This window comes from Plodia interpunctella, chromosome Z (genome assembly GCF_027563975.2).
Source record: "Plodia interpunctella isolate USDA-ARS_2022_Savannah chromosome Z, ilPloInte3.2, whole genome shotgun sequence".
In the NCBI taxonomy this organism is placed as follows: Eukaryota; Metazoa; Arthropoda; class Insecta; order Lepidoptera; family Pyralidae; genus Plodia; species Plodia interpunctella.
This window is the reverse complement of record NC_071324.2, coordinates 5487877-5506644: the sequence shown is the minus strand read 5'-3', so window position 1 is coordinate 5506644 and position 18768 is coordinate 5487877. Positions and strand designations below refer to the sequence as shown.

The 18768-nt window shown below is 33.6% G+C and overlaps 1 protein-coding gene across 1 annotated transcript in view; it reads right to left on the bottom strand.

The window, feature by feature from the left end:
• Positions 1-18768, bottom strand: part of LOC128682999 (discoidin domain-containing receptor 2-like) — a 184092-nt gene that overhangs the window by 63283 nt on the left and 102041 nt on the right. The window contains exon 3 of the mRNA XM_053768111.1: positions 2078-2189. Within this exon, the coding sequence (XP_053624086.1) occupies positions 2078-2189 (112 nt within the window). The remainder of the gene's footprint in view (positions 1-2077; positions 2190-18768) is intronic.

Genomic DNA, 18768 nt, shown 5'->3' with positions numbered 1-18768 from the left:
GCATTTATTTAATCACCGGTGTACATTAGCATAAGTATCAGTTACAACAAATGGCATAAGTTGTAAATCATACAAAATTATTGTATATGATTTATCTCAGAAAGTACTAATAAAATAATATTTCTATTCATAACATTCTATACATTATTACTTTTTGGACATACAGGCAAAATTAAAGTACGAAACATTAAAAAACATAGATTTTATTGACAATAAGAACTTCAAAACGCTTTCCTGTAAAATGGCATTTTTTCATTACAACATTATTCGTGGGAGGCAAACAATAAAAAAATAAAGTGGAAAATCTGAAATTATTTAGATGGCATGAAATAATTGCGGGAAAATTTTGTACCCACAAATAATTGTACAGACAATAAAGACCACGTTATATAAGATCCAGAATTTAAGACAAGGAAATGAAATAGCTTTTAATGGACAGTTAAATAAACAGGATACCGTGAAGAGAAATACAATTTTTGATGATGTTTAATCCTTAAGCACGAAATATTTGTCATTTAAGATTTGAAGTACATATAGTTGTCATATTTTTATTTGCTACTAAGCCAAGTGTAAAAAGGAAATGGAATTATGTTATTATGTCTATACTACAATACTTTAACAGTACATAGATTGTATTTTTGTATATTATGTAAGTACAACATTATCCAATTGGACAGTGTTTAAATGTATCTAGAGTATTTAAACCCAAACATATTCTAAAATGGGATTAATTATTTATATTACTGAGAGAGAATTTTTGATCACCGGAATTGGTTGGCTGTACTGTTCACAATCACAAACAAAGTGATTGTGAACAGTACACCGAAATTAGAAATACGTCAACTATAGATTTTTCTATAAAAAACTAATAATCTTACAAATGTAATTTGAGTGACTGCATTTAGATATAGGTCTCTTTAATCTTCAGAAAAAGAATCGTGCTGTTATCCGTAAAGAAACATCGCGGTTTCAGCTTAGACACACTAATTTTTAGCCTGAGATATTCAATCAGAGACTGTTTAGCCCATGGCTTTTAAATTAATTCTGTTTGTGCGAAAGGTAAACTTTAGTTTAAATTCTATAAACGCCGCCTTAGAGCACGCCGTTGCATACGCAAATAAAATTAGCGTTATAGTCCGAGTAAATAGTCTAACGTTTCGGTGTTTCGTTTGTCAACAGACGCTAGACGGCGGGCCTGTGTCGGGGCCATTTCATTTGAATATCTCCACTGTGATCTCATCAGGAGGTAGCCGGGAACAAAGAGCGCTAAACGGTGAATTAACGTAGTATTTCCTAAACCGCCTCTGACCCTATGTAAAGTGGTTCAGTTGATAAGGCTTTGGCACATCCGTCCGTACTTACATCTTGTTATCTTTAGGGAGTCAAGCTCCTAAAGGCTTTTGTAGGATCACGGCCGCTCCGAATTCATATGAAAATTTAATTTTCTGTTAGTGAATTTCTGAACGGCATGCGAGTTTTCGCGCGCTATTGTCTCGTGTGGCTTATGCGGGCTCAGGGTCGAATGTGAACCCCTGTTAATTGTTCAAGCTAAATATGAGCATTGCGGCTCTGGTATTCTTAATTATTGTAACGACTTGGTTACATATCACTTATTGTTTGAGAACAATAGACAGACGCCTCGTGTATTGATTTCATGGTTAATTTTACAAAGTGGTATTATGCGGGACTATTGGACAAAGTATCTCTTAGTGAAATTGATTAAGTTGATATCGTAATTGGAAGATCGAATCAAATAACACATACAGAGCTAAATATAGTAAATATTGTAATACTTACGTCAGTATACTGATACTCATTTTTTAAACCGGGGTTAATACTGAACTTAAACAGATCACAGAAATGGAAATATAATCTATGTCAGTAGGGGTCCTTCAGGGCAATTTGTTGACAGAATGATGTTCAGCAAGTTCCGGTTTATTTACATGTTATTAAACAATGATAGGACCTGGCTTCACTGCATCGTTGCATAGACGTGTTATGTATTTGTCATTGACTTGTGTTGACGTTCATTAAACTACATACAATACTGCGATGATGTCGAAGTCCGAAGTCTTACCTGGAGCTGAGAGGAGAGACGCTCTGGTCGTAGCTGGAGCTGGCAGAGAGGGACTCGTTAGAGATCATGCCACTCTCCATGCCCAGCGGCACCTCACAGGTGCCCAATTCAGCTGAGGACAAGCAAATATTCACATTACATTTTGTCACTAACATATCACTACTATTTATTTATGAAAATAAAGTGGAGTAGATTATTTATTTATGAAAAGAAAGTTTTTCTTGAAAGTAAGATTACTTTGAAATTATAACGTTTTTTTATAATATGCATTTTCACATATATTTCTTTTCGACTTCAATGTCTTTGATCGCATTGCCAAATACAATCCTATCTCCAAAGCCGACAGCGAACAATAAGAAATATAAAAATGTTGATAACATTTCGTACATATTTGTACACTCCTGAAATACCATACTTAATTTTATTTCACCGCTGATGAAAATGCTGTTTTAATATGCGGCGATGCTTAAAATAAAATTTTGAAACAATACTCACAGGAAGCACATAATCAATCATCATTGTTCTTTGAAATGGCACCATATTTTAAAAGGCCTGTAGCACAAAGCGCGCGAGGAATTTTTTATTTTATTTAAAAGCTTTTATTTAGTTTCAAACAAGGAATTTCAAACATGTATTTGCTTTTCAAGGTTCATTTAAGAACAAATTTACACCAAAATTCAACATTATTGTTACATTAGCAAGTTTAAACCAGAGTGTTACCTTGGGTCTACTTCATTTACAATCTAATTTATTTCTGGGATTTTTATGACCTGCTGGTACCTAATCTATTAGAAATTTGGAAACTATTTTAAAGTTAAATGCTCAATTTTTATATCGTAATGTGCCGTAGAGAAGGTGGTTTCGTAATAATCTATTATTAACTTTGGCTCGTTTATTTCATTATACTTTGGCTTGGTGCTTCAGTTTGTTAACATTAAATAAATAGATACCTACCTCATAAAATGTGATAAATTATCATAACATTTTATTAACTTTTTCCAAGGTAAATTTTATTTGTGACATAGAATGTATTACGTTTATTGTCCTCTCGTAAACTTCTTGACAACAAAAAAAAAAACAATACATAAAAAAAATACAATCCAAAATTATACTTTTCAGAATTCAATAATTGACTTATCATAGGAAGACAAAAAATAATACAAATCTCTAAGTCGGTAAGGTCATCTTCAAACTTAGCTTGGTATATAAATATGACTGGTACCTTATATACCTTACTACATTATACATACATTATACATATATTACCTTATACTATAGTATAATGTGTAATATGCGTGCGTGACATTATTTAACAGGTACATAGAGATCCGCCTCGTACTGAACCTGCGCCGGCCAAGGGAGGGGACGGAGAAACAACCCCAAATTTTTGTTTGTTCTCCTGCTTTTAATAAAACGAAAATATAATACACGGGAGAGGTACAAAGGGAGAAATTCAAATTCGGTTTTGTACGCGGCATTGTTTTTACAAACGTGTGTTTATTTTGTCGTTACCTAGCCTCCTTTTATGTACGTAATCTTGTTGGTAAAAATATCATTTATCCATGTTATTTGCTCGGCGGACTTGCTCTGCCTTTCGAATTGTCTTCTTTCCTTTGATGTGTTTCTCTTTATCGCAATAATACAATTTAATCGTTTTGTTTTGGGTGATGTTACGCGGATTCTTTTTTCAACGTAGATTTATACGACCCTAGTCCTTTGTGATTTATTTTTACAATAAATATTAAATGTTTTATTATAAAATTATTAGTTATGAGATATTAATTTATCTATATTACATCCGTGGCAAGAATTAAAATTCATCTATAGCTAATATTGAAGGCAGGCAATTATATAGGAAAAAGTAAATCGTACTGAGCATACAGTACTAAGAATCAAAGGCAGAATTGATTTTGATGCGTTCTTCCATAATCTGTCTGATGGTAGGTTATCGTCAAACAAAAATAATGAAGTAGGTTATGCATTAATAATATGTTTGAACGCACATGCATTAATAATATGGTTTTCTATTGAAGATCTATCATTGAGTTTTTTCAGTGTTCGATTGCTTTTTTCGTAAAAGCCGAGTCTATAGCAACAGATGCGTTATGACGTTAATCTTGCAAGCGGGATGTGAGCGCTGCTCAACCTAATCCACCGCCGCCACGTGATAAATGACACAGGAACAAATTACGTGAAACTGGCGGGACAAAAACAAACAATTTATTACAAAGACAAATTAGCCGCGAGACCGTTGTCGCAAGGTGATTTTAATTATAACATGATAATACTTATTTACATGAAGGCAATTTTGTATGGAGTTGTCGACGGTCTCATCTTCGCTCTAAGTACTCATCGCCTTACACACGTATATTGTGATATTACAACCGATTAATTGTGAATAGTGTACTATTTCGAATTATTGTTTTTAAATTTTCATGAAGTATAATAATAACGTAATAAAGTTCTTTCAATGTTATTGAGGTAGAGACTAGATCGTATTAAGCTGTATTTACAATCGCAACTTATTTTTAAATGAAATAATACTTATATTGTTATCGTACTTAATATATATTTTTGAGAAGTCAATTCAATGTAGTACTTATATTAGTTTTTTTTAATATCGTGATAAGTGGGTGTATATGAGTTTGTCAACTTTATATTTACATTACTAGCTTTTGTTCATGATCATTTTCCATCATGACCCGACTGGGGTTCGAACCCGGGAACTCTCGGTTCAGAGGCAAGAACTTTACCGCTGCGCTACCGAGCTCGTCACCATATAGATTACCAACTACCAATTTAAATAAAAAAATGCACGTGTCACTTCAACAATGACGAAGTTCCATACAAACATTTGCAACCCCTATTTCACCCCTTTAGGGATGTAATTTTCAAAATCGAATTAATGTATTATTATTTTTTACCAACAACAAATTTAAATCAAAAATTTCATGTGTCTCACTTCAAAAATGACGAAATTACACACAAACTGGCTACTTTACTTTCTTAGCGGACGTCTCCTAGTCACAATCTAGCTTCCTGCCAAGTTTCATCTTCATGGGCTCAGTAGTTATCGAGATTTCGTGATACATGAGTGTTTTTCGCTTTTATATATATAGCTAACACTGATCGATATACATAAAAGCTAAACAAGTTAACGACACGACGATGTCAAGACGTGTGTGGCCTACATTACACCTACATGTTACGTGTTCACATTGGATTATTTCTGATTTAATAATAACTTGTACACTCTCTTAGATTTATGATATATAATTTTGGTGATCGGACCTTCACATTAATTTTTGGATGTTTGTTCCCGTTTTATCTCTTTTACGACTAGTGCTTGAATTTATAAGGGTCTTTACAACGTCATAAACGTGTCCCAAAGCTATTGACTGTGATCGATTTTTCAACACCAATGCCTTTAATATTATTTATACAAAATCCTTTATGTTAGTTAGCAAATGGTATAGAAATGCAGTCGTGAATAAGTTTTTTGATAACTAGTTATAAAAGAGTGAACGAAAAAGCCTTTTAAGGAACAGTTATTTTACCAGGATAAAAGGTACTCTATATTCTTCTCCACACTTAAAATTACATGAAAATTTTCAGGAATTAGAGGGTGCAGAGGTAATATAAATAAAAAAACGTATATTCGATTTTTAGGACAGTTATAAATATTGGATGGTTAGGAATAATGGGAGATTTTCTATTTCTAAGGACTTATTTCAATAACAATAAGTAGAAACTTCAATCAATCGTGTGCTTATTTTATGTTTAGGTACTCCGACGCAGTCCTTCCGTTGTGAATTTTATAACGTCTGTGTATCTGTGACATCTTTGATATACAACAAAAAGATCAGAATCAGAACATTCGATTGGAATAAAATCTTTTGATTAAATTCATTTTTCTGTATTAGAAAGATAAATTATTCGAGAGTGTTTTTATACATGATTTGATGACATTTTTAATGTATAGACGGTTTTTTAAATGATTATTTTTGCAAGCGTTTTAAGATGGTTAATTTCCAAAAGAGATTCGGCTATAACTTTATACAGACACTTTATACATACAACAATCATGTACAGAAAGTGACAATTCAAAGAGTTCAACAGCTGGTTTAATTTAGACTGTTTGTACAAGGAGTTTCATATTATTAAAAACAGATATTTTATTGCAAGCGAACTCTCATCATTCTCATCAAATAAGGGAAAATTTCGTGGGACTTACGTATTTTATAACATGATTAAAAGTTTTAATCATATGTACTTACCCATCACAGAACCCTGCTACAAGAAAATTTAATTACGATGCTCAGTATTAGCGCACGCTCGACTTTTATTAACACCTACGGAATTTATAATCAGATGTTGCGTCACAGCTTTTTACATCAAAATGTATTTAATGTAATGAAAATACATGTTCAAAACTTATCTTAACAAACATTCATATAAACCAAGTAGCCTGAAAGAACATCGTTTGGCTGGCTAAACTTGCTACCTCATTATATTAATTGCCAGTCGCAAAGGAGAATTACTATTAAAAATTCATACATGCCTTCCTTCGACTTCGGTCGAATAGCATTATTAATGTTTAATTCTGCTGAGACGCCTCGCCTAATGCCCTAATTTAAAATTCTTACGAAACTTAATATTTGAACGAGGCAGGCCCCCTAAGGATACTATGCCTACTAAAAACATTTTAGCATTTCCGTTTGTTCGCAGCTATTTTCATTACAAAGCGGTGTAAATGGGTGGGTCGGTTAGAGATCGTCGAGAGTAAGCCGCAGTGTAGAGAGAGAACTGCAAAATTTTTGCGCCAGCGTGGTTCGGGGCGAAGACTCGCGGTGCGGGACTAGACTTGCACGCTCAGTGGTACATAAATTTTCCGGCGGTACCGCATCGGAACCGCAGTAGCTAGCTCGAACGACGTCCGTACCTCGTACGTGTTGCGCTGCCAAATAAAATGTCGAACGAACCCTACGTTTAACATTTACATGGCTCCTTCTTATTTGGAGATGACTCAATGGGCTTTCTATCACAGTGAGAGATATTTGTGTCGTCATAATATAATTTGCATTATTCCTATTACTTCTTTTTCAGGTTGAATATACATTTGTCGAGAATTGCCTTCATTACATTAATTTATGGAAAAGTTATGAATGTCGTATGAAATATTGTGTGTATCATAGATAAAAAGAAATGTATGTGTACGTAATTCTTTAGTATAATGTCTGCAAATTGATGAGCTTAGTAATTCTTCAGAACATTGTTTAACAAAGTTTAGCACAATAAGCAATTGCATGTAGGTTATAAGGCAATGGCAAACCACTCTATGAATAGTGCCAAGAAAGTTGTTATGTGTGTTTCATTCCACGTAATGACCACGACCCTCAGTTATGAGGAATCCGACTATAAACAAGAATACGAAATACAAAAATAAAGATTTATTGTTATTACAAATATCTAATTTCCATACATTCTTTCATACAATCGCAAATGTGCATGGTCCATTACTGCAATTACAATCCCATAAATACTATTAAGGGTCACTTGGTTTCTCTTGTCTGTACCTATTTCAGGTTAAATAATGATTAAGAAAGTTTAATTTATCAAAAGTGAAAAAGTAAAGTTTAAAATATTAATATTCACTTGGAGAGAGGGAAGTGTAACTGTTTGATAAATAATTCATACTAAAATTAAAGAACTTAACAGAGTTTCTCTTAACGAGCGGCTTAATGAAACTGTTTGCTGGAGCAATTTATCCGATTCGAAAATACGGTCAACGATCACCAACTAGTAAATTAGTTGCAAATTCACCCCTAATACCGCAACTAGATATAACCTAGCATAGCATTTTTTGTTGAAAATTAAGTTTAACTCGGAAACTTTAAAATCAAATAATAACTTTCATTATAAACTAGTATAGTTTTTACCACTAATGCATTTATCACTTGCTATTTTCGATAAACAAAAAACAAATTGTAACTTTGAACGAATGCAGCTGAAAAAATAACGCCGAGTTGTTCAGTATTGTTCGGCTAAAAGGTTAGTTTATTTTTATTTTCCACATAATGCTGGGGATCTTATAATATCGAATATGTTTCAAACAATAGGAGTGCTGTTTGTAGCCGGGATGAAACAATCATTATCTCAAATTATATTGAAGCACCTTGGCAGTTATGATGATATTCAAATAATATTTTTTATTCTTAGTCGAATTTATCATTCAGAAACTGATAGAGTGTAGTCTTTCCTGGGTGCCGTATTCCTCATGGCTCAGGGTCGTATTTTTGAATGGAATGAAACACATACGACGACTTTATTGGTAATATTAATGGAGTAGTTGGGCATTGCTTACCCAGTTTAAAATTATAACCGGAAACTAGTGTAAAACTAATATACGTGAGTCAAATTAATTGGTATACAAACTATGTGGTACAGGGGATACCGATATTGCAGTCCAGATTTTGATATAGTTAATATAGTTCTTCAGATTTAATAAAATTAAGCAAATTGAAATCCCATCTAGAATTTAAGAGCGGATTTACAATTCCAACGTAATGCGCCGGCTTCATCTCTTGATGCAGGTAGCCCACTTCGTTTAATGTATTATCTGCCTCTGGAACATAGAAATTCCACAGAAATGGTTCCAAAACTAAACGTCCAATTTCCAGGACGTTAAAATCATGAAAGTTTAATATTTCCCTAATACCGAAAAGAATTTATGATGGATCTAATGAAGGTAGACATCCGACTAATGTGAATGACATCATACTGAATTTTTCATTTTTGTAAAATAGCAGGTCAAATTGGGAAAGAAATCAACCTTGAGGGTCGAGAAAGAAAAGTATAGAATGCAGAAAGTCTGGGCGACATCATTCAGAAACCTTTTAGTTTCCTTTTAGTTGCATTTTCTTGTCACTTTAATTATCACCAAGTAATATAAGTTTATTCCTTTGTAGACTATAGTGACATAGCAAACCTAAAGAATTTAAGGCTGTGTTTGGACGAGTATAATCGCGTTTGTAGGAGCTCAATAAAATATTCAAACATTTTGAGAGTTATTTATTTATGTATGAGGAAAATCTTAAAATTTGCCAACGGGAAATTCTAACGCGACGTAATAATAACGCTCATCTGAACATGTCCAGAGCATTTTTCGATTCGTTTCAAAAATAATCCAAAATGTCATCACAAATGAGGAAAGATCAGTGAATCTCTCTTGCTGAGAGAAGAAATTCAAAGCTAATAATAAAGTAATAAATAATGCGTGAGTGGATTTACCCTCTAATGGATGAACAGTGAAAAAAAAACCAAGCTTATTTGAAGCGACTGGCGGCAGCTACGACGACAACTACGATCAAATATTAACGCAGTCTATCTTAAGACTTTTATAAAAAACGGTAGAATGTATTTATATTTTCAAAATTAAACGTTGGACTTAATTTATTTAGTTACATTAAACTTTTTAATCCCTGAGGATTTATTATCTCGGAACATTACCAAAAATACGTGAGATTCAGAACTAAAAAAAAATAATGATTACCATGAATTTACCAAACTTCATTTGTAACGATCCCAAAAAGAGGACATTTTTTGGTATTTATTCTTGGAGCAGAATATGTAATTTGACTATAGTCAGACATTTGGTGCGAATCAGATAGATTAACATAATAGACATACGTACATGGATAGTCAATTGGAATGTTATCAATCCATTAGGCAGAGTACTCCTTTGACGTCTGGACGGAAATATATCTACAATCTGGAGTTAGCTATGCGCGCATTGACATACCTGGTCGAGAAAGTACTCACCACATATTGAAAAACGATTGACGTCAATGTTCATTTAGATATGCGCCTTTTAAAAAATTAAATTTATTTCCAACAAAAAATCTGGTGACATTTAATCCGAGTCGCCGCGTTTGGATAAAATAGCATACTCTCTGTTTTTGTACACATGTTAAAGTTAACGTCATAGTTGACTGATATACCACCTCATGATTTAAAATGCGGAATTATGTTGGGGTGTTTGAGTAACTAAAAATGTGGTTTTTATTGTATTGGTAATTATGAATATATTAGGTTGTATTTGTCACGGGGGAAGGTAAATAAACTTTTGTTTTAAAGAACACACGTATTGAAATCTAAACACACATATAATAAAACAATATAAATATTTTGTCTGTATTTAATATTTGGACTGATAGAGGGACACTTAATAAAAACCATTTTTTTTTTAACTTCTAGTCTGTCTGTATGTACGCTTATCTCCGAAATTTTTGCTCAAGCGAAGCCGGGTGGGCCGCTAATATGTGATAATTTTCAATTTTACTAGGCATCTATTGCCGACATAGGTGTGCCTGACTATGTATGATAAGTTTGTATGTCTGTGGTTTGCATCCAACAGGAAACGTTTGTCCTGCTTAGATTTGACCGCGCTGTTAGATGTTGATGTAGCTACTATTTACAAGTTCCTTCAGTTCAAAGAGTTTCAATGCAATTCGTCCACATATTGCTTTATTGAGTGAAACTTCACATAAAAATGACGTACCTGATGCGATTCAAAAGAAAGTTTTGAAAAGAAAACAGATTAATACAATTTTAGCAATGAGACAGGAAATAATATAAAACATTTAAATATGTTTGCTAATATATTACTTACAATTAAATATGCATACTACTACTACTGACACGATCCGGCTTCGTTTAAGCAAAATCGCAATGAATCATCAACCTACCTCAGGAATCAAACTGCTTATTTGTGAAAATCGGACGAAAAACCCAGATACAACAGACGAGGCTTAATTTTACAATATTAGCGATAAATAGAGAGTGATGGGCTTCTATTTAATTAAATATTAAAAATATATTTGTGTATTTTGTAAGAACATCTGCTTTATTACGTTATCCTTAAACACTTTCACACAAAGTTTTTCTTCAGAGTTTTCTTCTTTCGACCGACTCATAATTTCATTTCGTAGCAAAACATCAAGTTACGTTCATTAGAATTTATAATGATTGGAAGAACCGAAGTCTGCCACAAAATATGATACATGTTTCTTTATTACAGTGTATGCGAACACAAAATGTAGTCGGTAGCGGCCCGCGTCTCACATTAGGCAGAAATTAATGATGTGGCGCTGTACTGTCTCTATGACAGAATTCTAGCCTCCACAACCTCCATATATAGCCATATATGGAGGTGCTGGAGGCTAGAGCTCTCAAATTGCTAGGTAGATGGCGAAGCTATGTTTGGGTATTTACATAAGGTGAGATGAACCAAGCGCTTTACGCAAGGCTGCGAGCCAGGAGCAGGACACTTTTTAGCGTGTTTGTAAATGATCTTGTTTTTAGGATTCCGTACCCAACGAGTACGATGAAACGGGAGAATACGATTCTGCTGTTCATCTGTTTTATCTAGGCTATTGCCGGGTGACTGACGGACAGACAGATGAACATGGTATAAAATATTTTTATTCATTTAATCGTATGAATTATCATAACAGATATAGCATTTGACCTGTTTTATATAACTGTGATAATAATCTGACGAATAAAAAGACACAAATTATTCAGGACGTTTGAACATTATAAATGGATATGTCACGAAAATTCACAATACAATCAAGGGAGAATCAACATAAGCGCTTACTTTAAAAACAGTAGAATCAAACGAACGACCTTATCCAGGCCCTCAGGTGCCCCACGCTGACCCACGTACAGTTACAAAGTGATTCAACGTTTATTCTTATTGGCTCCCTTTATCTTTACTTTAGATTGAGTGCCAATGATAGTAGCCGTACATATAATATAGTATATATGGACAATTCGAAAAATGTATTTGTTGACGAATTTATTTTTTATAGATTAAAATATAAATAATTAATAAATAATTATATAAAGACAAATCACACATATATAGTTAGTCAAAATGTTAGCTCGAGACCTGTGTTATGGGATACTAACTCAACGATATTATATTTTATAACAAATTCCTACATATATAGATAAACATCAAAGACCCAGGCCAATCAGTAATAAGAAATACTAAGATATCGATAGATAAAAAAGTTATCTTAGTTGCCGATCGATTTTGGGTCAAAATCGAAAAAAGAATACATAGGTCTGTCTACATACAGGAAGTAGATTATAAATAGCTATTACGTTTGGGAACATTTTAAAGACTGTACCGCTTGAAACTCCAAAGGCCTTAAAGTGTATAAAGTTCCTAGTAATTTATTGTCTATGAGTTCTATAGCTTAAGAACAGAATAAAGTTACTTTTGAAGGGGAATCGTAACTACCATCCCTAAGATTGTAATTATTTACTGGTTTCGCTCCACTTTGTTTATTTCATGTGGAGTTAAAGTTAACTGTAATTGTTTGTGCTTACTCCTTATGTTACTGCTATGTGCGAGTTGTAAATAGCGACGTGTTATATTGTTCACTCGGTTCTTAAAGATTTCCGTCTTAACCAACATCCTAGCTGAGCGACCGAAAGCGACACGACGTAAATAAATATTATTGACATGTCACTCGGATTGAAAGCGACAAAGTTAATTCGGTACCTATGTTATGGGATACTGACTCAAAGAATCTATATTTAGTAACGTATATTTAAACAGATGAATATTGAATCATGAAAATGATGAATGAGGGGATCAAACGTGGGATCTCTAGTGTAACAGTTCGCCATAATGACCTAGGCTACAGAAGTCGTCCATATCTTTTAGGAATAATTCCAGCAAAATAAATAGACCGTAGGTAAGGCAATTATACCGTACTTTGCAAACTGTGCATGAGTAGGAGATCTAGATGAGTTATGGACGTTTGAAAATATTGAACAGTGAAGACAGAAGTAGATGAATAGGGAACTATACCACAGTGGATCACGAATGGCTCATGACGAAGATTAGCTAGTTACATACATTTCTGACACATCGCAATGCGTCGCACTGTTTTGTAGAGTTTGTCATTCACGTATGGCCTACGATCTGAGTGGGTGGTATATTAATAATAGACATAGCGTATTATTTTATATGTGTAATATAACAATGTTGAAAGTGTGTGTGGTTGTTCAAAGTTTTTAACCGCGAATTACATTGATTACCACGTATTAAATTTCTCTATTGATATGTATAGTTTAAATGATTAAGATTTATTACAGTAACTTATAGAAATTATACACACTGCAAACTGATTTCTACGGCTAGCTTTCACAGTGTTTATTCAAAATGACTGCATAAATTAAATACTTAATGTTCATGTGCGCAATTTTCTGCACAAATTTTAATTAGGCAATGTTCCGGGAAATCATAAACCAGAAAGCGGCGTTTCATTATAATTAGTTTTCAAAATATAAGTAAGGTTGGTAATATTCCACTTTTTATATAATGGCGTGTGTTCCCACTCTAGTGGTATACTAGGTGAGGACTGGGTATTCCCAGGGTGGGAATTAGGTGCTTCAGTAGTCCACTAGTCAAAATGAAAAACCCAGAAAGCTGATAAGTAACAACAACATTCTCAAAGAGCGCGGACGTCAGGCAGACCGGTCGTACAATCACAAGGTAGGTTTACTGTTTAAGAGAAGCCGACTCGATTCGGGGCTATGGGGCGTCATAGATGATAAGAGAAAGAGAGAGATAGAAAGATTTCGCCTTTTCATTTTCAGTTCTCACCGCAAGTATTGATCTAACTTCATGTCCCCTGTTGCCATAAATTGTGAGTTTTTCAAATTTTCAATTAATCTGAGCGTGATTCAATGCGAAATCTCTTATCAAATGATTTTGTTCCCCTCGTTTTACCTTCCGATGTTTTTTCGTTATAATTAAAGCACACAAAATTTTCATCGTAAATACCTTTTTTTACTTATATAGGTATATTGATAAAAGACATCAGGTAAAATTAAATAAGTACCTTATCCAATACCAATAACATAAATGCGAAAGTCTTTTTGTGTTTTTATCACGCTTTAACGGCTAAAACCCAGGCCGATACTTTTTATAAAATCCATAATAATTTTATAAATAGCCAATCTGTTTGTCTTACCGCTTTGCTTGGCACAAGCTTTGGCAGACGGAGCTGTGATATTGCTTTAGATTATTCGAGATTGGTTTAGCCGATAGTAACAAAATATATTTTAATACTTTTTATGAACAACGGGGCAATTAGTTATGGTATTAGTCTATAAGAAAAGTATATTTGTTTTGATTCTCTGAAGATTTTGTTTGACACATTTTCCATTGAGCACCATGGTATTGTACTCAGCTTGTTTCCCGAGTAATATCTCCGCTCACATAATTAACGAACACGACACGATATACACGTTTAGTTAATTACTACCAGTTGTTTAATGTAATGAGGAACGGGAGACGGCGAAAAACAGGTCGCCACATTTATTGAAGATCTGTTTCATATATTATGTGCTTGAGGTTTTATATCAACTATCAACGGTGAAAGTTATTATAGTGTTTTTATTACACTGTATTTATTTTGGTTGCGTGTGCTTAGATTAGGTTCACTTTATATCGAAGTCGTACGAAGTGACTAAACGATAATTTTATCCTTTAGATTTTTTTTACATTTTTTTATATATTCAATATATCACCTCACTCACCTCGCGAACACAATATTTTTTTACAAAATTGTGAATATTTCAAAAACGGCTTAGCCGATTTTGTTGTCCCATGAACTTAAAAATTCTATTGACATACATACCCATTAAATTTTATCAAAATCGGACTAACGGTTCGAAAGTTATCGCGTTACAAATATACATACAAAAAATGCATTTTTGCCCCAAGTAGAATGTGAGATAAGTATTCCTGACAATATAAATACAGTTACTATTTGGTTATTGATGAGTCTGAGTCGAGTCACCTGTTGAAAGCCTGTAGAATTCAAAAGATTGCAAAGGTCTAGAGCATTTGGTGCCGAAGTATTTGAAGAATTCATGCTCACCTTGTTACCAACTAAAATATATTTAGATAGTTTTGCTAATTTTATGTTTTTAATAAAACAACCATATACATTGAAACATAACCTCGACCTTGACGACCTCGGTGGCGCAGTGGTAAAGTTCTTGCCACTGAACCGAGAGGTCCCGGGTTCGATCCCCGGTCGGGTCATGATGAAAATTATCTTTTTCTGATTGGCCCGAGTCTTGGATGTTTATCTATATATGTATATGTTATAAAAATATAGTATCGTTGAGTTAGTATCCCATAACACAAGTCTCGAACTTACTTTGGGGCTAGCTCAATCTGTGTGATTTGTCCTAATATATTTATTTATTTATTTATTTATTATTATTTATAACCTTATCTTTCAAATATAAAATTGAGAGAAGGTTCAGGGCATCACAGCCGAGAATAACTTCGGGAACACGTTCCCATGAGTGAGAGAAAGAGGGAGATATTTCTGTCCGGAGATAGTACTGCTTCTTGAGTCATCGTAGCGTTATGATCAGTTAGAATGAATGCAGCCAAAATCCCATATTTAAGCATGGAATTTTCCAACCCATATACTCATGATAGACAGGGATAGTATATGCAGTCTGTAACGTATTAGAGAGAGTCGGAATCTAGCGGCACGATTTGTCACTGTCTACGCCAATTTCCTCTTGTAACTAGGTTTTTTTTTCTTTGCACCGCGTAAATTTAATTTCACTTCTTTGTTGAACCTGTTTGAAGCGGCGGCGGCGGAGCCTTGACTTACTTTTTTCGCACTTATTACATTCAAGTGGGCTTGTTATTAAATTTATATCATTTTTTATTTGGCGAAAATTAATATAAAATTCATTATAAAATTAATATGTCGTATACAGTAATCCGAGATAGTTCCAGTATTATTTTACTCTGCAAGCATTTTACTTTCCAGAACTTCCTTTTTTAAATGTAACTATCATTCAACTTTAATGCACAGCGGTTAAGTTACAATACCTAATGTGCGTAAAAAAGCGATTGTGCGTGCGTATCTTTAAAAATGTTTTCGTCCGTCCGTTCGTGCCTCGACTCTCATGTATTTTTTTCAGTACTCTCAAAATGTTTTTTTTTGTATATACTTTTTGACCAAGTACTTTATTAGTTGGTATTATGAAGGGCTCTTCATGATAATGAGACCAACACTTTCTTTATCTTTTGCTTTGAAAAATTCCTAAATAATAATGAATAAATAATGGTTTGATTTCATATCTTTGCATCATGAGCGAGCCACAGAGTGAGCACTCAAATAGCTAGAAAGCAGGTCAGTGCGTGAAAGGTTAGGCCCTTATTTCACGGAGGATGGTTGCGTCTCGCGTTATCCCTACCCGTATAAAATCATAAGGGAAGCTGAAATATTTCTTCCGCCAGTAGATTTACTATGAAAAATAAAAATAAAAATTAACATTGAGATATTCGCAAAAATGTTTTGAAATTTCAAATTTCAAAATCATAAAATCGAAAGTTGGGCCGCACCATTTTTCGATATTTTTAATTCGACTATAGTTAAACACTTATATTATTATTATTTTATAAGTTTATACCAATCATCAATACATATTATATCAATAAATACATATAACAAAACAGTAAAAAAGTTGTGCCTGTACATATAATATAATTCCAAAAAAATAGAGCGATGTAGAAACAGTAGTAGATTAAGACTTATGAAAAAAGTCTGTTTGTCTGTATGGCTATATGTCTGTATGTCTGTGAAGAATATGTAAGCAGGAATAGTCGGAAGCACAGTAAAACACGTCTGGTCACTACGGAATTTATAACGGAGACGAGTACCTTCCAAAAATAACAATCTTAAAGGCTAATTGTTACAGCTACCCACTTATACATATGTTACAGTCTGTATGTATGTATGTCTGTCTGTAAGTCTGCTAGTCTGTTTGTACACGCTAATCAGAAGATTATCTGAACAGATTTGAATGAAATTTGTTTTGTTATATAGCTGTATTATTAAGCCTGGGAAACATATAGGGTATAAATAATTTTGAAAACTGGAACACCTGATGGAGAACAATGGTGGTACGGCTAAACTGTAGGAAATATAGAAATATCGCCCTAACAAAAGTTGTTCAGTTTGATGAGCATTTTCTGTTGAGGTATAAAAATTGAAGATCTAGAACACCTGATACATACCCGTGATGGTCTAGATAAACTATAGGAAATTATGCCTTAACAAAAGTTATTCTGCCTGATGAGCATTTTCTGTTGAGCTAAAATAATCGAAGATCTGCAATACCTTATGCAGACCCAAGATAGCACAGCTAAACTAAAGAAAATATAGAAATGACGCCCTAATAAAAGATGTTCAGTCTGATGAGCATTTTCTGTTGAGGTATAAACATTAAAGATCTAAAACACCTGATGCAGACCCATGATGGTCCAGCGAAACTATAGGAAATATAAAAATGACCCGTTGCATTTCCCGTTGATGAATAAAAATGGAACACCTGAAGAAGGGTCATAATACACTATAGGAAATATATATTTCAGTCGTATGAGCATATTTTGTATAGGTATCGTTACGCTTTGTCTTTACAGTTAAATTTCTCTAAAACTTTGACTAGTTGACTTTGACCAAAAATTGTTCGGCCACGCGAACGTAGTCGCGGGCATTAGCTAGTATAATATATACAAGGCATGTTCTCATCTGGCAGAAGGGGCAAACCAATGACGTATTGGCTTGAAGTTGTTAAGAAAGATATGCCAAATATAGATAAAAGAAATATATATGTGCCAATGGTGTGACTGCCAAGGATTCCGAAGACAGTGTGAAGTGAAAACAAGATGTGAAGTGCTTAGCAGCGGAGGAAGAAACCAAGCAAACGCTCCGGTGCCAGAGATAATTATTATCCTTTTTACAAAAGTTATTTGTTTTATTCAAGTAATTAATTCAGTTGATTTAATTAATGCTCTAGAGTCAGACCATTTTAAATTAAGATCAAAGAAACAAGAGAATATCAATTTGAAAAGGATAGTGTGTATAAAATTTATTTTTATTAATTTCAATCAGTTCTATTTATGTAGTGTAAACTATCAGAAATAAAAGTATTTACTTATTTAAAAATATTAATTTACTAGCTTTTGCCCGCGGCTTCGCCCGCGTGAATTTCATAGCAAAATCTCAGTAATTTTTTTATCGCGTACTCTGTAAGACTGGTAAACTTTAATTTTCCTACAGGATCCCCCTCATTTTCCGGGATGAAATGTCTATAAGATGTTAACCCGGTATTCCGAGGAATTTTTGATTCATAATTAGTTTTTCAATTATCCTGCAGGAACCTGACCATTTACCGGGATGAAATGTATCTAATTTTCCTACAAGACCCTCCTCATTTTCCGGGATGAAATGTCTATAAGATGTTTACCCGGTATATAAGGTACCTACATACCAAATTTCGGTCCAGTAGATTTCGAGTGATCCGCGTTCAGACAGACAGACAGACAAAAATTTCCAAAACTATATTTTAGTCATCTATAACAGTAACTAAGTATATTCCATGAAGAATAAAAAAAAATATCCAATGTACAAATTTGTTGCCTTTCTTCAATTTTATTATATGTATTGATTAAAGTACCTAATAAATAAAAATATTCTTTTCAGATAATGTTACTTCTACAACAAAGGTACCATACGGTGGCGTAGCGCCACCGCACGTCCGTAGGGTTGTGGCAAGTTCCTCAGAGG